At 42.0% G+C, this 25,000-nt stretch overlaps 1 protein-coding gene across 1 annotated transcript in view; it reads right to left on the bottom strand.

The window, feature by feature from the left end:
- Positions 1 to 16,567: 16,567 nt before the first annotated feature.
- Positions 16,568 to 25,000, bottom strand: part of LOC107573234 (ras-related protein Rab-28-like) — a gene marked incomplete at its 5' end in the record, with an annotated part of 31,473 nt that continues 23,040 nt past the window's right edge. Inside the window, 3 exons of the mRNA XM_016259669.1 lie at positions 16,568 to 17,057; positions 21,874 to 21,951; positions 23,475 to 23,578. Coding sequence (XP_016115155.1) covers positions 16,965 to 17,057; positions 21,874 to 21,951; positions 23,475 to 23,578 — 275 coding nt within the window. The remainder of the gene's footprint in view (positions 17,058 to 21,873; positions 21,952 to 23,474; positions 23,579 to 25,000) is intronic.

Genomic DNA, 25,000 nt, shown 5'->3' with positions numbered 1-25,000 from the left:
ACACTCACTCACTCACTCACACACACACAGGGAAACAAGACATTAAAATCACAGAGCAATGCCATAGCAACTGTCCACAACACCCTAGCAACCATAGCAATCTATCTCTCTGTCTGAGAAACCGCATGGCCTTAAAACCTTCTAACTTTGAGCTTTTAAAAGTTATTCAAACTTTAAAACCACTTCACACAAAATCTTCAGACTTCAAGCTTCACTGATTCAGACTTTCTGCCTTGTCTTTCTCAAGCTTTGATTTCTCATCTAGTTCTGTGATTCTGCTCACAGTATCTTCGTCGTCGGGCTGCAAACAGCCGCTGTGCAGATGTTCAGACACCTGAGCACTCATCTGAAAATCCCGCTATTAACCCCTTCAACCCTCAACCCGCTCCGGCAGGGTTCGTCAAGGCCTTGAACACATGACGTGTGTGTGTGTGTGTGTGCACGTGCACCAGGTGTTTCTTAATAAATTCCGTGTTTACATCCAGCTCATTTATGTGATCATGTTTAACAAGCCGCTGCCGAACCCTGGATAAAGAGAGGTCATGGCCTCTGACCTCTACAGCTAATAGAGCGTCCGTCATGTCTTCAGTTCTACACTGTTTTCATGTTCACTAACCACAGACCCATCAGCTGTGGGTTATGATAGACTAGTAAAACTATTTTGTACCCACATAGAGTTAAAATACTTTTAAAACATGATCTAGATTATACAGCAGAGGTCATAAAATCGTAATGGACAGAAGTTTCTTTTAAATACATTGTGAATTAAATTAATAACAAAACGATTCTGATTGTGTTGAACTGCAGAACACGAGATCCTCCTGCACTGGTGTGTGTTTACAACAGTACATCAGCAGAGGGAGATACAAACACACGCACACACACACACGCACTCACACACACACACACACACGCACTCACACACACACACACACTCACACTCTCACACACACACACACTCACACTCACAATCTCACACACACTCACACACACACACACAGACACAGGATTCTGCATCTTCTGAAGTAATTCAACAGGAACAAACAGAAAGTGAAGCTGAAAGTTCTTCCCAAACATCCAAACTGAGCATCACGTTTGATTCAGTGTGATATCAAACCTGACGAGATCTGAGAGCCGTTATGAGTGTAAACGACAGAGAAATAATATGAATCAACAGTGAAGGAGCGTGACGGCACTGAGTGTTTAAATGAAGAACAAAAAATCACTACAGGTGTCCTGTTACCAGCATTACACACACACACGTGTGTGTGTGTGTGTGTGTGTGTGTGTGTGTGTGTGTGTGTGTGTGTGTGTGCGTGTGTGTGTGAGAACACCTGGCTGCAGGTGAGAGCTGTCTGCCACACTTAACACAACACAAACCTCTGCCATGTCGACCTCTGACCTCTGACCTGCCCCTGACAGAGATGAGGAGAGAGTATGACGGGACAATCGCTGGCAGTAATGAGAGAGAGAGAGTGTGTGTGTGTGTGTGTGTGTGTGTGTGTGTGTGTGTGTGTGTGTGTGTGTGTGTGTGTGTGTGTTACAGGTGTTCACGCAGCCTCTCAAGTTCAAAGTCATCAAGTGCTCGGAAACATTTAGGGGCCAGCAGGAACTGTCAATCAAACGCTCTGAAAGACATGCTTCTGTGTTCTAGAGTCAGACGTGAGCTGCGTTTTTAGGAGGACATCATCATCATCATCATCATCGCTGGGGTTTGTACAATCATGAGTTCTGACTGACTGCCAAAACTGCCCCAGATATTTAAAATGTGGGGGCAAAAAAACCCATAATAAATTAATTTGATTCTAAACATTGATTCCCCTATTGTTCATTCTATATTTTATTGCAGGTTTATCTTTGGACACTCTCTAGACAGGTTTAAAAATAAAAATAAAAAAAGTATAAGAATAAAGGCAAAAATATCCCAGAGAACTGACACTGTAGTGAACTTTTTTAACCAATTAAAACTTAAAAGGATGCAAACAAAGTAAAAAAAAAGAAAACCGGTAAATTACATGGGAGAGACAGAGGAGCCTCTCGTCCCATCACAGACACAGATCAGAGCGACACACTGAGATCAAGACCCAGAGGTGCTTCAGAACCCAATCCTGCAGCGCTCTCGCTCACAGAACACAACAATAGAGCAGCGTTCAGCTCGGAACCGCCGCAGGACACACACACACACACACACACACCACAGCCCTGTCAACATCAAACACACACACACACACACACACACCCACACCCCCCTCACCACCCACACACACACACACACACACACTCACTCACTCACTCACACACTCACTCACTCACTCCATCAAACCATCAAACACACACACACACACACACACACACACTCACACACACACACAGCCCTGTCAACATCAAACACACACACACACACACTGTGTTTAAATCCGTCCATAATCGAGAGATTCATATGCCATCATCACATAACGTAACTGATTGCACTTGAATTTAATAAAGACTGAACAAACCAATAACAAACACTATATGTATTAAACTCTATTCACACCCAACAGGAAGAAAATGCCATGCAGTTTCTCGTGAGAACGCACATTATTTCTACGTTTTAGGGCTGGCAAAAAAATTTGGATTATTATTTGCATAACCACAATTTTACTACAAATACCATGGTTAAACTATGGTTAGTGTATCATTTGTGGTTAATATGGTATAACTACAATTGCATTTTTTAAATTTTACATCTACACTGCTTGTGTTTTTAACAGTAACGCGCTGACGGTGTGACTGCTTTGAATATTCATATTTTGGCATTGTGATTGTGAATGAAAAATGACACAGAATAGTGAGTATCATTTAATTTGATTACGGCACACTGAAAATATACATAACCGGAAATAACTGAGCTGTATTATTTCAAAACGGAAGTGCGTCACGAGGCTCAGTGCAAATAGTAGTCCATTCTAATCGAATTAATTTAAAAGTTCTTTTTCTGAATTCTGAAGAAAAAAAAGCAGAATTGCAAGATATAAACTTGCAACTGCAAGAAGAAAAAATAGTGAATTAAAAAGTTGCAATTACCATTTTTTCTTTTTATTCTGTGGCGAAGACAAAACAATTCCTCAGAATTCCTAGAATAAAGTCAGAACTGCGAGAAAAAAGTCTGAATTCTTGAGTTTACGTCTTGCAACTTTTGTGTTTGTTTCTCAAGATATAAAGTCTGAATACTATAACATGTACCGGTAAATTAAAAAAATGGAAATAAAACTCAAATACAGAGGGAGATATCCATTTTTTGCAGTGCATGCAACATTTAATGCCATGACTTTATCTATTTCAGACGTTCTGCTCTGATTTAAGACCTTTTAAGGCCTTAATTAGTGGAAGGGCACAGAAACCCTGTAATGAATCTTAAGTCTTGCACATTCACAAAAAATTGGTTACCTCCGCGTTGCAAAAAAATGTGATATTTCACATATGTGTCCCTGCAGCACAAAAGCAGTGTTAAGTCGCTGGGGTATATTTGTAGCAATAGCCAACAATACATTGTATGGGTCACAATTATACATTTCTCTTTTATGCCAAAAATCATTAGGATATTAAGTAAAGATCATGTTCCATGAAGATATTTTGTTAGTTTCATACCATAAATATATCAAAACTTAATGTTTGATTAGTAATATGCATTGCTAAGAACTTCATTTGAACAACTTTAAAGATGATTTTCTCAATATTTAGATTTTTTTTGCACCCTCAGATTCCAGATTTTCAAATAGTTGTATCTCAGCCAAATATTTATTCAGCTTTCAGTTGATGCATAAATCTCAATTTAAAAAAAATTGACCCTTATGACTGGTTTTGTGCTGCAAGGTCACATGTAAGTTCTCCACTGCACATTTTCAGCTTTACAGTGTTTTATTTGTGCTTCGTCTGAGGGCTTTAGTTTGCATGTCGTCGCTCCAGTTGGTCTCTTTACGCTGTCACACAATGCAGGTAAACTTATTCTGGTGCTTGCATTAAAAGCGCAGGAGGCGTTAGAGCCTGACAGCCGCACAAAGACAGGGAGAAGGGAAATATTTGTGCAGGCCGCTCCGGTTTCACCTGACATTCTCCCCACACACACCTGAGACCGCTGACTTCTGCAGGTGAGCCTGATCCGCACCGCTATTGTCCGCAGCAGGAGAGGGGGAAGCGTCGCATGAAAAGATGAATGAATAAATAAACAAACAAACAAACGGTCCTCGGGAAGAGCCCAGCTCGCCGTAACGGAGTCAGATACTCTGCCTGAATATTTCAGCACATAATTGCGGCGGGTTAATTGGTTGCGAGGCATTAAAGTGAGTAAGTGTGTGTCTCTTACTGATGATGACAGATGGGGTTTGTGTGCAGGTGTCAGGTGAGCTGTGTCTGTTCTCTTTCTCTCTGGCAGGGATCAGGTTCTCTCGCTGGGTGCACACTCTCTCTCTCACACACACACACACACACACACACACACACACACGCTCACACACACAGTCAAGAGCTTGGACGCACCAGCTCATTCTTTGCTGTTATTCTGAAATGCAATGGAAAATCTGAAAAATGAAAGTCTCACCACAGATGAAAACACTCTTGTATTTGAGCACTTCATCTGCTGCAACTCAAGCATAAAAACACAGTGCATGAATGTGTTTGCGTAACATAATAACATTGGAAACTTGAAGCAGACCATTTCACAAAATCAAGTTTGTGGGGTTTCAAAATATGGAGCAATGGATACATTGTTCAAAATAGGGCACTTTCTGGTTGTCAAACTTTGTGCAACATGTTCATATGTTAATACGATTACAATATGATCTCAATTATTAAAATTAATCATTTTCATTACTTGAAATAAAACTTAAACTTATTTTATTTCAGTTGAGAAAGTGACATGTAATTTTCATTTTGTTTAAATTGGCATACTAAAAAATGTATAACAATAATAAATAAAACTAATAAATAAAAATACTAAAAACTGTATGGACAGATTTAAAAAATGTAAACATTTTACACAAAGCCTTTTTATATAATGCATTATAAAAGCAGATTTAATTGATTAATTATGCCTTGTAATGCACCTTATAATGCAGGATCTCATGAATAATTATAACCACAGTTATAATACTTATTATAAAGTATAATGCATGAAAAAAAAACATGACAAACAACCCTTTAAATATTATAATGCATTTTAACTTTGGTCACAATTGTTTATGAAAAGACATAATACATTACACATACATTATGAATACCTTTATAATGCATTATTGCACATTATACATGTCTGCATTTCGACAAATACTAATGCATGAATATTTAGATAGACAGATGCTGTTTTCATTAGCATTTATAACTAAATTCAGACTAAAGAACATGGACTAAAGTAGATGGAAAAGATGACAAATGTGCATAATACTATTTTTTTAAATCATATGCAAAATACTTTCCAACTGCATGAAAATAAAAGCCATAAATCTTAACAAGTTGTGTTCCAATTTTGAGTTTGACATCACAAAAAAATGAGCTTTTAGTCAGGTTTCGTTTGGGCGCAGAGCCAATCTTTTCCACTAGATGAAATTTGCTTCCCATTCATTTCAAATGCGGTTATTTCTGACTGCGAACAGTACAAGTGTGACTGTTTTTCAGGAGCATTTAACTTTAAATCATGTCCATGATTTTATTTTTTATTTTTTTGGTGTCACATAGCAATCGCCAATGACATGACCTGACCGCACACACACATACACACTCTCTCTCTCTCTCACACACTCACACACACACACTCAGGTGAGGCTCTTACAGGTGGAAACTCTAGACCAAAGTCAGGTGTAAGACACAAGCCCTGATCATTGAGTAATTAACCTCCTTCACCTCCTCTTTCCCTCAAACACGCTCCTCGTGTGCCGTAGAAGCAGAGCTCACTCCATTACACACACATTAACGTCACACAGGAGATGTGTTAATATCTCAATGTTTCTCCTAGACAGAAATGAGATTTAATGGAGAGAAATCTGCATCTCAAAAAGACCCCAGTATTCTCACGTGTCTCCGCTAGAGATCCCAACAACATCTCAATCTGTGATTTGTCAAATCTATAATCAAAAGTCTTCATATGAACTCAAACATCCTGCATTCTGCTATCATTATCAGTTATTAGGGGAAGCATTTGAGGACAAAGTTGATACTCAAAGTCAACACTGCAAAAAAACGATGCTCTTCCTCAGTATTTCAATCTTGTTTTCCAGTACAAATATCTAAACATTCTTAAATCAAGACGCATTTACTGGAGAAGCCAAATTAAGATAAGACATTAAGTCTTGTTTTCTGGTGAAGAAAAAAAAATGCTTAAACCTATATTTGCTAATGTTGTTTTGAATTACGCTTATTTTTCTGAGCCCACTGTCAGATGTCTGTTCTTGTTTTAATCATTTTCATCAGCTTCATTTTGATTGATTTTTAAGAATACAAGACTTAATATCGTTAGTCGTTTTGCTTCTCCAGTAAATGTGTCTTGATTTAAGAATGTTTAGATACTTGAGATACTGGAAAACAAGACAAAACATCTCTTTTTTTTTGCAGTTTGTCCATTTTTACAGGTTTTTCAGTGACGGGATGTGTAATGAGACGTTGGACAGGAATGACAAACATGAGTTCTGGATAAACGCTTTTCTCGGCCCCCAGCGCTGTGGCTCCCAGGGGCCCGAGTGAGTCCTAGCTGTATGTTTGGCCCCTTATTTCAGTCAGTCTGTCTGTGTGAACTTCAGTCTCTCGCAGTGACGTCAGGAAGTGGAAAGCGCGTGTGAACAGCCCTGCTGAAGGGCCGAGCTTGATTTAGGAGTTGTTTTTCTCTCTGATGGGAGCCAGAGAGCCCCGACCGCTTCACGTCTGAGTGTTCGTTCAGAGATGTGTGTTTTCCAGCGAGCGCAGTGACACAGGCCACACTGCACAAACACACGCCTCAGTTTTATTGTGATTTCTGCGTGACAGTCGGTGGTTTGTCTGACTGCACCCTCAGGAGCGTTTTATTGCTCTGTCAGAGCTCTTTAGACTCACTGCAGTCCTCAGCTGAGTTTAAAGTCAACATGAAATCTAAATCCACCGTATTTACATTCTTATTTCATGCTCCTGCGGTTATTGTGAGCAACTTGTCAGTGACATTATTCTCAAGAAAAAAATCAAACGAATTTCCCTTTTCACTTTTTAAGATCGATTCCACCGTTTCATTCAGAAATACCTCAAATTATGGATACAAAGCGGTTTCATTTTCACTGCAAAAAACATTATTTTCCTAGTAATTTTGTCGTATTTGATTTCAAGATACATTAAATCAAGATATATCTACTTCAGAAGGAAAATTACTTGAGCTATTAAGTCTTGTTTATGCTTAAAACAAGAACCAATATCTGTCTTTAAAGTGAAAATCTGATTATTTTATGATCACATTGACATTTACATGTGTTTGTGTGTGAGAGTGTGTGTCTCTCTCTCTCTCTGTGTGTGTGTGTGTGGTTTTAAGCAAAACCTCACTTAATTTTGATACATTTTTCTTAAAATCTTAAGTCAAGAAAAATAAAAAAAATCTGCCAATGGGGTCAGAAAAATAATCTCGTTTTCCCTTTGAATTAAAATCATTTTTCTGACCCCAATGACAGATATTTGTTCATGTTTTAAGCAGAATCTCACTTCATTCTGATACATTTATCTACAAACAAGGCTTAATATCTTAATAACAAGGCTTAATGATGAGGAACCACCTGCTGGAAGAGCAGGACTCTGTAGTGATTTAAATGTTTTCTGGGGGAAAATGAAGACTGTTTTTGCTCTCAGAAAGCTGTATTTATGGGATCTACCAGCAGGGGCCATACTAACCAGACTAGACTGGAGCCAAACATGTAACACATGGTCAAAAAGACTCTAACACTTCACTCGAAGCCTGTGTTTAATAGCAGCGCTAACATGTGTACATCCAACCACGCGTGTTAATGTACAGTGTGAAAAATACTTTTCTAAATTTACTCAAGGAACAAAATTATATTAGATATAAAGACTAGTTTTCTGAAAAACGCATCAAAACGATGTAAGTTTTTCTTGTTTTGGGAATAAACTCGCTTAATTTTGATCAATTTCTTAGAAAACAAGACTTTATATCTTAAGTAATTTTTTTAATAATGTAAGTAATGTGTAAACAAGACAAAAATACTGAGGAAGAAAATATGTTTTGCTGTGTAAGCACTTTCGGTTTGTCTTAAGTGAATGCAAACAAGTGACATAAAAAATGATGAAAATCGTTTGAAAATAAAACAAAAGTATGAATATCAAAATATGATCTGTGCATTAAGTCTAAATGTAAATACAGCATGTCTGTTATATTTATGCTGTAAGACTTATGTATAAATGTCATATTTTTAGATGAACTGTTCTTTTAATATAAATCAAACAGTACTATTAAAACAACAAACAGTAATATAAAAAAACAAAACATTCACTGATCTTGGCCAGCTGATTTTAAAAACAGACCTGCTTCTCAATCAAACTCTGAAAATCACGGAAACCATGCCAATAATTTCAGTGTTTTTAGTTTATATTTGATGTACACATATATATGTGTATATATATATATATATATGTATATAATTTTTGCATAATATTTTTGCTGTGGTCTCAAGAATTGTTCAGTTTTACTGGTTTTAATGGATCTCATCAACAGATGTGTTGGTGTGGTGATAAAGCTAACAGGGTTCAAGTAAAGTTTTAGTACAAACTCTCCCAAACGACTGAACAAAAGGTGTTTTTATTTGGCAGGTGTTTAAAGTGTGGTTCTGATTGGCCGGCGTCCAGCGGCAGCATTAGCACTGAGAGCCACTTGAGCAGCGTGAAAAAGTGTCTCTATATCAATAACAGACAAAACGATGAGAGACGGAGAGACAAAGACAGACACAAAGACTCATGAGTGATGATCCTGAGGCCTGCTCCATTATGAGCACGAGAGAGAGAGAGACACAGAGAGAGAGAGAGAGAGACACAGAGAGAGAGACACACAGAGAGAGAGAGAGACAGAGAGAGATCACACACACACACTCACACACACACACTCTCTCTCTCACTCACACACTCACACACTCACTATATGGTTTAATATAGCAGCACATTATTGAGGAATGTCTGGAGGCCAGACGAATGCAAGCGTATACTGGAGTAATGCTATACACAGAAATATTATAAATCAGCTTGATTCATCACGGTCTCATTTCATCTTTCTTTAACTCTGCGCTCGTCTCCGACTCCAATTCACCGCAAGTCTATTTAAATCTCTGACTTACAGCAGAATCGAGCCGCAGAGCTGAGAAAAATCATTTGTCTAAGCTGTAAATAAAGCAAAGGTTGTTGCAGTGCAGTTGACATGAAATCACTGTTTCGGTCTTATAATGTCTGGGGTTTAAAAACACTTCATATTATTATTGATTTGACAACACTGACATTATCAGATGAGAACAAAACTTGATCTGAATAATGGCACCCCTGTCTTCTGCTCTGTAGAGCTGCTTTATCGCTAAATTAAGCTCGTTTCATAATTTGATGAACTTAATTCAACACTGAATTGAGCTGAATAATGGCACCATTCTCTTCTAGCTTCTTTACAGCCGAAACTGAATTTGTTTCATAATTGATAGATTTTTTCAATTCAATTCAAATGTATTTGTATAGCGCCTTTTCACAATACACATTGTTTCAAAGCAGCTTTACAGAAAATGCATGTGTCTACATTACAAAGCAGAAGTGAATGTGTTCATTTCACAAATTAACAAGATAATAGAATCATAAATAGGATTTTGCAACATTAATATTGTTATATTCCTGTTTATTTCTGTGAAGATGCTTTGAAAATATCTGTATTGCATGAACGAAGCACTACAGAAATAACTGTGACTTGTCTTTCCACTTTAAAATGTCACGTTAACGTCAATGTGTTGCCATTTCTTTGCAATTATTTGTGAAATTTACTTTACTGAAATGTATGTAAATCCACACCAATTTTTTCTGTGCTGGGCTATTTTATTCTAACAAATAAAAGGTGCATTAAACAGTTGCAAAAACATTGAAAAAACAAAAGAAATTGCTAATAAATTTCACAAAGGAATTGCAAGCAATGCATTGAATTAAACTTAGACGGTATCTCTGTAGAGCTGCTTTATCGCTAAATTAAGCTCGTTTCATAATTTGATGAACTTAATTCAACACTGAATTGAGCTGAATAATGGCACCATTCTCTTCTAGCTTCTTTACAGCCGAAACTGAATTTGTTTCATAATTGATAGATTTTTTCAATTCAATTCAAATGTATTTGTATAGCGCCTTTTCACAATACACATTGTTTCAAAGCAGCTTTACAGAAAATGCATGTGTCTACATTACAAAGCAGAAGTGAATGTGTTCATTTCACAAATTAACAAGATAATAGAATCATAAATAGGATTTTGCAACATTAATATTGTTATATTCCTGTTTATTTCTGTGAAGATGCTTTGAAAATATCTGTATTGCATGAACGAAGCACTACAGAAATAACTGTGACTTGTCTTTCCACTTTAAAATGTCACGTTAACGTCAATGTGTTGCCATTTCTTTGCAATTATTTGTGAAATTTACTTTACTGAAATGTATGTAAATCCACACCAATTTTTTCTGTGCTGGGCTAACAAATAAAAGGTGCATTAAACAGTTGCAAAAACATTGAAAAAACAAAAGAAATTGCTAATAAATTTCACAAAGGAATTGCAAGCAATGCATTGAATTAAACTTAGACAGTACTTGTAAAACATACTCTAATAATCTTTCATTTAGAGCTTGTCAGTCGATCAAGGCACGTCAGGCTGAGCTATATATCCTTTATTCTGACTACAGCAATCCACAGAATCAGAAAGCTGATAGACACACATCTGAAGTGATGGGAAAGCCACACTTTCCTTCAGTTTTGTGGCTCTGGCGGATGCAAAGAGAGGAACAGAGGGATACGGGACGGCTCTTCTCACACAGTTTGAGTCCAGAGTAAAATAAGCACACATAGAGAGGTGTGCACCAGCAGATGGCTTTAAGGATATACGGGTTTACAGCCCAGCACTTTTCGAGCATCTTAAGCGGTCTTCCAGTTCACCCCAAATCTGACCACCCAGATGCACTTTAACACACTTGGCATTTATTTTCACTGCTTTAACAATCTTCCTGCTTCCTCGGCCCGCAGGCGTTCGCTCCCTGTTTCAGGCTTGAGCTGCAATGATGAGTCCAGGGGCCACAACGTCTCCTCTGTGCTTTGTGTGGCGAGGGTTCACGGGAAGAGCCCTAAAACGCTCCACTGTATAAAGGTCGCGCGGCTCGAGTTACAGGTCAGCGTGGAAGAGGCGAACACACGGTTAGTGTCACCGTACCGTCTGACATCACTCTGAAAACCCTCGTAAAACACACACACACGAGATGCAGCCGATGTCCCTCTTCCACAATAATCACTTATTCTCCAGCACATTCAACGGCTCCATTCACGGCGCTCCAGTTTAACATCTCCAATAAAGTGTAATTGAAGCTCATTACGGACTAATTGTAGGGTTTTACCGCTTCGGTGCATTCAGGAGCCTCTGGCTCATCACTAAACTGCAGTTAAAGTTCCTGCACGGTTTTACACGGACTAAACCTGATCTCCGATCTTTCAGCTTGGCGTGTTTCGTACCAACAGTATCTGTGTTAAATCACAGTTTGGGATATTTCTGTGTGAGATCATAGTTCGAAGTTGAGACGTTTTTGTTTTTTTTCACCCTACATGGAGCGTTAATTAAAACTACTATGGATGCGAATTTGATCATTAAAGAGAAAATGCTCATTCTGTCATCATTTACTCGCGCTCAGGTCAAACCCGTAGGACTTTCTTGTTCTCTGTGGGACACAAAAGAAGATGTTTTGGAGAATGCACAATGGAAGTCAGGGGGTCTATTACTATCGCACAACATTAGAAGAAAACATTGTTTTTTAAAAACATATTTAAAGTATTTATTTCTTCAGGGAACGTTATGCCTTTCAATAACATGCTATTTCTTTTTTTGAAGAAAAAACAAACAAATATTTTTAACCTGTGTTAAATCATAGCTTGAGCCGAGATGTTTTCTTGAAAAACTATTGCTAATGTTATGAATGTTAATTTTACAGTTAAATGGATACTTCATCCAGTCTCAGTGTTTTTTGTCCACAGGGTCCAGTTTTGTGTGCAATTATCTTGCAATATTAGAAGAAAACATCATTTGGACAACATCTTTAAACTAGGTTTCCTTCTTTAGAGAATGTTATGCTAACCTTTCAATAGTGCTATTTATGTTAAGAAAACAAAGACAACAAAAAGTTTTTAACCCGTGTTAAATCGTAGTTTGGCCTGAGATGTTTTCCAATATTTAAACAGCCTATGGCTAATGTGATGAATGTTAATTAGACCATTAAAGGGACAGTTCACCCCAAACTGATCATTCGGTCGTTTATTTTGAAGAGCTTCTCAGCGTTTTTTGTCCATACAGTGAATCCATTTCTTAAGAAAGAAAGTTATATATGTTTAAAAGGACATATAATGACAGAATTTTAATTTCTGAGTGAACTATACCTTTAAGGTCTCGTACTATTAGAAAAAAAACATCCTTTGGCTAACATTTCTGAACATATTTTTAACTAGATGTTGTGCTAACCTTTAAATAACGCCCTGTTTTATAACATAAAGCTGGTAAAGGGGTTCTTACCTGTGTTAAATCACACTTTGCGTGTGTTAGATGTTAGTTTGAGATGTTCTCTTCAGCTTTAACGGACACTCGACAGATTAGTGACGCCATCACTCAAAGCCCGCGCGCGGGAAACAGACTCGAGCTCCCCGACGACCCGCCGCTCATCTGTCAAACCTTCAGCCCCTTTCCTCGCATTATTTTCCACCATATATTATTCTTTCCTCGTGTCTTTTTTGAGTAGGTCGGGAGTTTGAACTGGAAGCGTCTTGCCGTTGTTTTCTTTACTAAAACACCTGTACAAACAGCGGCCGCGCCAAGTGACAGCTCTGCAGTGAAATCTTCATTTCTCTTTCATGGGAACTTCGAACTGCGTCCTCTAGTGGTCGCTATGGGGAAACCTAGAGGACGCAGATTCTCGTTCCCTACTCAGGGAACCATGGTTACATAAGTAACCTGAGAGGTTCCCTTTCATGGGAACTTCGAACTGCGTCCTCTAGGTTTCCCCATAGCGCCCCCTAGAGGACGCAGGGACTCGTTCCCTACTCAGGGAGCCATGGTTACATAAGTAACCTGAGAGGTTCCCTTTCATGGGAACTTCGAACTGCGTCCTCTAGGTTTCCCCATAGCGCCCCCTAGAGGACGCAGGGACTCGTTCCCTACTCAGGGAGCCATGGTTACATAAGTAACCTGAGAGGTTCCCTTTCATGGGAACTTCGAACTGCGTCCTCTAGGTTTCCCCATAGCGACCCCTAGAGGACGCAGTGTCTCGTTCCCTACTCAGGGAACCATGGTTACATAAGTAACCAGAGACGTTATTCATTAGCGACCGCGATGCCTGTCAGTAATTGTCACAATTACATGTACATAAATTCAGACAAATAACCAAAAATAAGCAAAGGGAAAAATAAAATAAACTATTACAACGTATAAAGATTGATTAAATATATATTACAGATGTTAAGTGTTGATAAATCACATTAATAGCATGTTCACCACGGTTGCCAGGTTTTCACAACAAAACCCGCCCAATCACTAATCAAAATTAACACAAAAAATAAGGGTTGCCAAGTCCACGGTTTTCCCGCTTATTGGGCCATGGGTTGTTTTTCATGTCCGTGGGTTGAAGCGACTCCAATAACGTTATATTTACTATTGGAACGCAAATTTTACCAGGGGAACGAACCCAAACAAAAAAAACTTGTATTTTATAACCCAGAATGCGATTTTTAATGGGGGACCCCCTCGAAATGCCATTGGACTAGTTTTGGGCAGGGTTGCCAGGTTTACACAACAAAACCCGCCCAATCGCTACTCGAAACTAGCCTAGTAAAATACTTTTTTTTGGCGAGGTTCCCCAAGTAAAATTCACATTCCAAGGGCTAAATATCACGGAAAATCGTGGCCTTGGCAACACTGCCTTTCACAGCAAGGATGATTAATTATGAAGTTAACAGTCGTTCTAATTTGAAAGTATTTTTTTTTCCAGCTGACTAACAATAAAAACATTTGGTGCATCTGAAATTGCGTACTAGGAAGGTACTACATTTGAATGTGAATTTTAGAAAAGTATGTTCTATATAGTATGAATATGGGTAGTATGAATGAAATCCAGATGTACTACATCCGCCATGTTGTTACCGTCACATGACCTACCAGCTTCAGTTGCGTTGCTTCACCGCCGTTCATAAATCCTCTCCCGTGGCCTCATGGGATAGTTAAGTGTCCATCGAATGCGCACTTCAGAATTCGGACGGAAGAAGACGTAGGTCATCCGGGTACTTTTCTCTTACTGTTTTTCGAATACTATGAATTTGGACGTACTACTCGCCTCACATACTGTTTTTCACCTACTATATAGTAGGGAAGTATGCGATTTCGGACACAGCGAGTGACAGCCAATCAGAATCCATCCTGCTTTAAACAGCAAGAGCATTTAAAGCGACAGACAATAAAACTGCAGCGCGTTCTTACAATAAATAGAGCGTTATTGGCTGCCGGTGTGGACGCTATGGTTAACAGTTAACTATATAGTAGATAACTATAGTAGATATATATAGTAGGTAACTAAAATAATAGCAACCCATAACTATAACACAGAGGAACGATATGGTTTAAACAATTTAAAATGTTTATTTTTTCAGCTGATTAACGATAAAAACATTGACAGCCAATCAGAATCCAACAAAGTTTAGTTTCAGCATATAAAGCGGCAGATGATAAAACTACAGCACACTTATAGTAAACAACATTATTGTGCATTGGTGTGGATGCTAATATAGCTACGGTTTTAGGTGTGAACGCACCTTTATCCAGTGCAAAAACGTGCATCTATCATAGCAACAATAATAATTTATTTTGCAGTGCAGTTAACATGTTTCTTTCTCTCTTAGTGAAGGTCAAATGTTTCCCGTCTTAACCGACTGATCATGAGAAACAAATGAAACGTCGACCACATGGACACTGAAGTTTGGAGCGTATATTAATTCCCCATCAGATGAAGTGATGAGCGCTGGACTCGTTCTGAACAGCTCGTGTGTAAGTGCTGTCAAGAGGAGACTATTTCAAGCGCAATTACTCACTGGCATCACGTTTCAGTAAATTACAGGCAGACATTTGAATGATATTAATATTGGACAATATTCCTGACCACATGTCTACATCCTCCTCCGCATTAATACATCTTCTGACCGTGGGATTTGGAAAAGACATTTTACTTTTCCAGAGCAATGAAGATGATGGAGAGCAAAGAGAAAAAAAACAGACATCCATGTCAACGTGTGTCGTGACATTTATTCCTAAACAGTGCAGCGCTCTACAACACCTGGACAGGCTTGAGTTTGCAAATACATCCAGTATTTAAACAGAAATATCCAGAGGTCATATAATGAAACTTCTCTAAGTAGAGGATCCCGTGGAAATGAAAACACTCACGCTCGCACAAACCAACAAATCACTCAAATAGAGTTTACAGGCCGCCTGCAAATCCTCTACACAAGTCGTCTCTGTGTGACTCCTGCTTTACTGCAGATTATTGGTCCAATATGATGCTCATAAACGTCAAATATCAGTCATGAACACGGAGGGGGGAGGATTATGTACATGCATTTGAGATATTCCCTCTGGATTTGCCAAATTAAATTTAAAAAGCATTAAAAATGGGGAAATACTGTGTAAAACAAGTCATTATGATTTTGATGCTCAATGTGAAGAGTTATTTATATTGAATTGTGTCAGAATGGCTTTCTGTAAATGTACTTCCTCTCATAACACGCACACACTCACTCACTCACACACACACACACACACTCACATACACTCACTCTCACACACAGTCACTCACACACACACTCACTCACTCACACACACACACACACACTCACATACACTCACGCACCCACTCACTCACACACACACACACACACACACACACACTCTCACACACAGTCACTCACACACACACACACACACACTCTCACACACACACTCACTCACTCACACACACACACACACACCCACACACACTCACTCACTCACTCACTCACTCTCACACACACTCTCACACACACACACACGCACGCACGCACACACCCACACACATACATAAACACAGCATTAACATAAATCACTACAGTCAAAAACATTTTTGCTAATTATTAAAAAACACACAAAACAACAACAACAGCATTTTTAAAAAAAAATCAGCTCTGAAGTTGAAATAATTTTTTTTTCACATTTTTATTTCTTAATAAATGTCCTTTATTGTGCATAATTTATTTCTATCAGATTTGTTTGTAGCACAATGCTGCACACACACACACACACACACACACACACACACACACAGTCTGCTCTAACCGGAGGAAGTCAGTTCTCCGTCGGTGCGAGTGAATTCTCCCGCAGATGTGAGATCTCGGCTCGTTCTCAGCTGAACAAACTCCAGAGGCATTTACACACACCAATCCTCTATGATGATCCGTCATCCGTCTGTCTGGACTTACGCAAGCAAAGATTTACAAGGTAAAGCTCTGGTACTTGCACACATTAAAGATTTTTTAGTAACTCACAATGTCTAATTGGCAAATAAACATCAAAGAAAGAGGGAGGACAGTATAAAGCAGGATCCCTGTGTCCGTTACGCAGAGTTCAGAGTCCGTCTGCATCAAACTGGACACTTTCAGACGACAGACGCGAGCGAGACAGAGACGATGATCACTGTATGTTACACATGGAGCTGCGTGGAGGGTTGACGGCTCGAGCCACCGACTCCTGACTGTAGTTCACTATGTCTGCTTTAACCACGTGCTGCAGAAACACAACACACACAACACACACAACAGAGAAAGAAACCTTCAGTCAGCCCTCACTTCACCTCATCACTATACTAATACATGTGAAAACATTCAAGAGTTTCAGCAGTTAATCACTTAAATTACCAGAGAAGTGAATCCAAACTTTTTGGGTCGTACAATACTGTCAAACAATAATCTATGTTCACATGACACACACATGACTGATACTGCACACACACTACAGAGTTAACGCACTACAGAGCAACAAACAGACTGTAAACTGTCTGTCAACTACTGGATACAAATCTACATAAAACAAAGTATAATGAGTTTTTGATGAATCTACACAGCAAAAAAGATGAACACACACACAGACTCATACCCACACACAGACTCACACACAGACACACACACAGACTCACACACAGACAGACACACACACACACGCGCACTCTCACACAGACACACACACACGCATTCACACACACAAACACACACACGCGCATTCACACACAGACTCTCTCACACACACACACACACACACACACATACTGTTATTGGACAGAACAGAACAGACTCACACACGCACACACACGCGCACACACACACACAGACACAGACACACAGACACACACTCAGACACACACACGCACTCACACACACAGACACACACACGCACACACAGACTAATACACACGCACACACATGCGCACACACACACACACACACACACACACACACACACACACACACACACAGACTCACACACACACGCACGCACTCACACACACACACGCACTCACACAGACTCACACACACACAGACTCACACACGCGCACACACACACAGACACAGACACACAGACACACACACGCACTCACACACACAGACTCACACACACAGACTAATACACACGCACACACATGCGCACTCACACACACACACACACACACGCACACACACACACACACACACGCACTCACACAGACTCACACACACACGCACGCACTCACACACACACACGCACTCACACAGACTCACACACACACGCACGCACTCACACACACACACGCACTCACACAGACTCACACACACACGCACGCACTCACACACACACACGCACTCACACAGACTCACACACACACGCACGCACTCACACACACACACGCACTCACACAGACTCACACACACACGCACGCACTCACACACACACACGCACTCACACAGACTCACACACACACGCACGCACTCACACACACACACGCACTCACACAGACTCACACACACACGCACGCACTCACACACACACACGCACTCACACAGACTCACACACACACGCACGCACTCACACACACACACGCACTCACACAGACTCACACACACACGCACGCACTCACACACACACACGCACTCACACAGACTCACACACACACGCACGCACTCACACACACACACGCACTCACACAGACTCACACACACACGCACGCACTCACACACACACACGCACTCACACAGACTCACACACACACGCACGCACTCACACACACACACGCACTCACACAGACTCACACACACACGCACGCACTCACACACACACACGCACTCACACAGACTCACACACACACGCACGCACTCACACACACACACGCACTCACACAGACTCACACACACACGCACGCACTCACACACACACACGCACTCACACAGACTCACACACACACGCACGCACTCACACACACACACGCACTCACACAGACTCACACACACACGCACGCACTCACACACACACACGCACTCACACAGACTCACACACACACGCACGCACTCACACACACACACGCACTCACACAGACTCACACACACACGCACGCACTCACACACACACACGCACTCACACAGACTCACACACACACGCACGCACTCACACACACACACGCACTCACACAGACTCACACACACACGCACGCACTCACACACACACACGCACTCACACAGACTCACACACACACGCACGCACTCACACACACACACGCACTCACACAGACTCACACACACACGCACGCACTCACACACACACACGCACTCACACAGACTCACACACACACGCACGCACTCACACACACACACGCACTCACACAGACTCACACACACACGCACGCACTCACACACACACACGCACTCACACAGACTCACACACACACGCACGCACTCACACACACACACGCACTCACACAGACTCACACACACACGCACGCACTCACACACACACACGCACTCACACAGACTCACACACACACGCACGCACTCACACACACACACGCACTCACACAGACTCACACACACACGCACGCACTCACACACACACACGCACTCACACAGACTCACACACACACGCACGCACTCACACACACACACGCACTCACACAGACTCACACACACACGCACGCACTCACACACACACACGCACTCACACAGACTCACACACACACGCACGCACTCACACACACACACGCACTCACACAGACTCACACACACACGCACGCACTCACACACACACACGCACTCACACAGACTCACACACACACGCACGCACTCACACACACACACGCACTCACACAGACTCACACACACACGCACGCACTCACACACACACACGCACTCACACAGACTCACACACACACGCACGCACTCACACACACACACGCACTCACACAGACTCACACACACACGCACGCACTCACACACACACACGCACTCACACAGACTCACACACACACGCACGCACTCACACACACACACGCACTCACACAGACTCACACACACACGCACGCACTCACACACACACACGCACTCACACAGACTCACACACACACGCACGCACTCACACACACACACGCACTCACACAGACTCACACACACACGCACGCACTCACACACACACACGCACTCACACAGACTCACACACACACGCACGCACTCACACACACACACGCACTCACACAGACTCACACACACACGCACGCACTCACACACACACACGCACTCACACAGACTCACACACACACGCACGCACTCACACACACACACGCACTCACACAGACTCACACACACACGCACGCACTCACACACACACACGCACTCACACAGACTCACACACACACGCACGCACTCACACACACACACGCACTCACACAGACTCACACACACACGCACGCACTCACACACACACACGCACTCACACAGACTCACACACACACGCACGCACTCACACACACACACGCACTCACACAGACTCACACACACACGCACGCACTCACACACACACACGCACTCACACAGACTCACACACACACGCACGCACTCACACACACACACGCACTCACACAGACTCACACACACACGCACGCACTCACACACACACACGCACTCACACAGACTCACACACACACGCACGCACTCACACACACACACGCACTCACACAGACTCACACACACACGCACGCACTCACACACACACACGCACTCACACAGACTCACACACACACGCACGCACTCACACACACACACGCACTCACACAGACTCACACACACACGCACGCACTCACACACACACACGCACTCACACAGACTCACACACACACGCACGCACTCACACACACACACGCACTCACACAGACTCACACACACACGCACGCACTCACACACACACACGCACTCACACAGACTCACACACACACGCACGCACTCACACACACACACGCACTCACACAGACTCACACACACACGCACGCACTCACACACACACACGCACTCACACAGACTCACACACACACGCACGCACTCACACACACACACGCACTCACACAGACTCACACACACACGCACGCACTCACACACACACACGCACTCACACAGACTCACACACACACGCACGCACTCACACACACACACGCACTCACACAGACTCACACACACACGCACGCACTCACACACACACACGCACTCACACAGACTCACACACACACGCACGCACTCACACACACACACGCACTCACACAGACTCACACACACACGCACGCACTCACACACACACACGCACTCACGCACACAGACTCACACACACAGACTAATACACACGCACACACATGCGCACTCACACACACACACACACACACACACACGCAGACTCACACCCACACACACAGACTCACACACAGACACACACACAACTCACACCTACACACACATGCACTCACACACAACTCACACCTACACACACAGACTCACAGACAGACAGCTACACAGCAAAAAAGATGAACACACACACAGACTCATACCCACACACAGACTCACACACACACACACACACACATACTGTTATTGGACAGAACAGATCTTGCTCTGATTGGTCTCTTGTCTGATTGGTCCCTCGTCCTGAGGATAGTCCACCAACTCTGCTTTGACAATACACTACACACACAAACACACACACACCCACACACACAATGGAAACAGAGAAATGGAGAGAAACGGAACAGAAAAATAAGGTTCCATGCATTAGATAAAGGAAGAAAATAAAGATAGAAAGACAGTCACGATGATTTACAGATGAAAAATAATATAATACAACTGAGCTGGATAAGAGAGAACATGTGGATGTGTAATATCTGAACACAAACAGACACATTGAACACACACATGCATCTGACTCGTGAAATGATGGAAGTGTTAGTATGACTGTGTCAGAGAAACTACCACAGAAGTGAAGTAAAGAGAAGCGTGTGCCCTGCTGAAGAGCAAACACTGAGATCAGCACAGATCATCGTCACCTGTGACTGCTCCATCTCAGCCTTATTCAGCTTCATGCCCAACATCTCCGCTGCCAGCCGCTGGAAACACAGAAACGCCTGCAAATACACCAAAACACCCTAAAATCATAAGAAACTCTACAAACACAAATGAGACAAGTCTAAACCTAAACATAAGTATGTGATTTTGTTTTACCAGAAGCTTATACCTTGCATAAAATACATTTCTGGCCTAAAAACTAACCCTAAACATAAGTTCTAAGTCGTACAGTATCATATAATATCACCGTCTTGTTCGTGGTGAAGTTTATATCTTGCAATTCTGAGTTTTTACAATTAGAATGTCTAAAGTGAACTATCAAAATAACCCCAAAAAGGCTGGTTGTGCATGTAAGACAAAAGCACAAGAGGACAGGATAATGCAGACTCTCAATGGGGAATCGGATGCAATTCCGGCTGCAGTGCTGAACCCCGTTGATTCCCCATTGAGAGTACACAGGGTACAGATCTGTCTCGGCACGTTTAAGAGAAGTGGGACTGAAAGCGCACTCTGCAGTGATCAAGCCTCTCATCAGCAGAGAGAATCAAAAGACTAGACTCACTTTTGCTGAGGAGCTTGTTGTGTGGAGAGAGGAGAACTGCTCCAAAGTTCACTTTAGTGATGAGAGCAAGTTTCATTTATTTGGGTCTGACGGGAAACATTATGTTCGGCGTCAAACTGAGGAAAGACTGAAGCCCGCGTGCGTAAAGAAGTCAGTGAAAGCTGGAGGAGGAGGTGGTGTCATGGTTTGGGGGATGTTTTCTGCAGCAGGAGCTGATGTGCCTCTACACCTGCTACTCATTTCTGACAGCTGTAACCCTCCAAAATCTTATCTGTAATCATCTTTCGTGCTGCAGTGGTTGTAGTTCTTTAGTTTTGATCACTGTTTTACACAACATAAAGGTTTGATTGAAATGCCTTGGTTATTTTGTCAAACATGTTGGATCCGTGGTATACCTACAGCTGATATTCCTTCAGATTTTGAGTGATGAAGATTAACAATATTTCAGAAAAAATCAAGTATTTATAGATATTGATTTATTGATTGATCTCCACAGTACATGACTAAAATGTTTGATTCCTTTTATGATTACGTTATTTTAGTGAATCCAAATAAAGCATTTTGTGAAATGTGTTGTCATTAGGCAGAAGTCACAAGGGTTTGCAATATGAGGTCATTTATAGATGTCTATGTGTGTGTGTGTGTGTGTGTGTGTGTGTGTGTGAGTGTGTGTGTGTGTGTGAGAGTGTGTGTGTGTGTGTATGTGTGTGTGAGAGAGTGTGTGTGTGTGTGTGTATATGCATGTGTGAGTGAGTGAGTGTGTGTGTGTGTGTGTGTGTGTGTGAGAGTGTGTGTGTGTGTGTGTGTGAGCGAGCGAGCGAGCGAGCGAGCGTGCGTGCGTGCGTGCGTGCGTGCGTGTGTGTGAGTGAGTGAGTGAGTGTGTGTGTGTGTGAGTGTGAGTGAGTGAGCGAGCGAGCGAGCGTGTGTGTGTGAGTGAGTGAGTGAGCGAGCGAGTGTGTGTGAGTGAGTGAGTGAGTGAGTGAGTGTGTGTGTGAGTGAGTGAGAGTGTGTGTTACTCACAGAGTCTCCCGTCTTTGCAGACACAAACTGACTGATGAGTCCGTTTTCCTGACAGAATCGCTGATGCTTCTCCATCTTTACTGTCCGCATGTGCTCCAGATCAACTGCGCACACACACACACACACACACTAGCTGAGCGGTTCTGATTAAAGAAACACTGAATTCTGTCAGTTTGACTGGAATCACTGAACTTGATTATTTGATAGAAACACTGACTGATAAAACATGTTTTATCTCTGGCCGACACCACAGCAAAACCCAATCATTACGTTTGCATGTAAATCAGGACGACGGGTTATTTCAATAAGCTGATTTTTATAAGTTATGAATGTATTGGTGTTCATGTGAACGTGGCACTGTGTGGAAAACAACATTCTGCTAAACATCTCGATTTCCACAGAACAAAGACGGTCATCTAGAGTTTGAACAGGAGTGAAAGATGACAGAATGATGATTTCTGCGTGAACTGTGACTGTAATCTGTCTGAGCTGCTTTCACACACCTGCAAGCACAGGATCACATACAGAATATCAGACCTGAGGGCACGCACACACACACACACACACACACACACACACCCGTGTTATGTGATCACGCCGCTCACCGTCATGTGTGATCTGGCATCGCTGTCAGCAGGACTGTGATTTACTGAGCGCTCAACAATGGCACTCTGACACCCGTAACACACCCTGTGTGTGTGTGTGTGTGTGTGTGTGAGAGAGATATCACTGCGGGGTCACGCATAGGTCAGAGCACAGGGGTCACACAGGAGATTCCCCCCGGCTCCATTTACACTGCTCTTACAGACACACACATGTGTAAGTGTGTGTGTGTCATATTTCACCAACTCTGAATAACCAAACAACCAGAACCAGCTCACTGCCTGAAACTAGAGTTTATGCTTTTCTACATAAACACACACACACAGATGAGGGAAGATCTGTCTGTCTGCAGCTGTAACTAAACACTCATAATCCCACAGATAGTTCAGATCCTGCTCACGTCTACAGTGCCATCAGTCAACTGACCACACACACACACACATACTGATGCTGACACACACACACACACACACACTGACGCTGACACACACACACACACACTAAAAGAATCTTCTAAAGGGGTCATATGATGCTGCTAAAAGAACATTATTTTGTGTATTTGGTGTAATGACATGTGTTTATGCAGTTTAAGGTAAAAAAAAAAACACAATTTTCCACATACTGTACATTATTGTTTCTCCTCTATGTCCCGCCAGCTATCCAGTGCGTTGTGATTGGCTGAATACCTCAAGCGTGTGACGGAAATGTTACGCCCCTCACCATAGTGTGCTGCTCTGTCCGGCCGGAGCGACGAGACAAACACATGAAAACCCATTATAAACCAGGCATTCGTTGCATCCTGTGGGGACATAATTACTGATTATAATGACTTATACTGTCTTTTTAATACTGTCTTTTTACGCATTGCGTTGCATTGCGCCGCGTAAACATAAAACCATGTCTGCATTTGTGATCGGAGAAAT

Source organism: Sinocyclocheilus grahami, unplaced genomic scaffold (genome assembly GCF_001515645.1).
Source record: "Sinocyclocheilus grahami isolate Dianchi unplaced genomic scaffold, SAMN03320097.WGS_v1.1 scaffold1899.1, whole genome shotgun sequence".
Taxonomy (NCBI): Eukaryota; Metazoa; Chordata; class Actinopteri; order Cypriniformes; family Cyprinidae; genus Sinocyclocheilus; species Sinocyclocheilus grahami.
The sequence above is the reverse complement of the archived record's forward strand: the minus strand, read 5'-3'. Positions and strand labels throughout refer to the sequence as shown.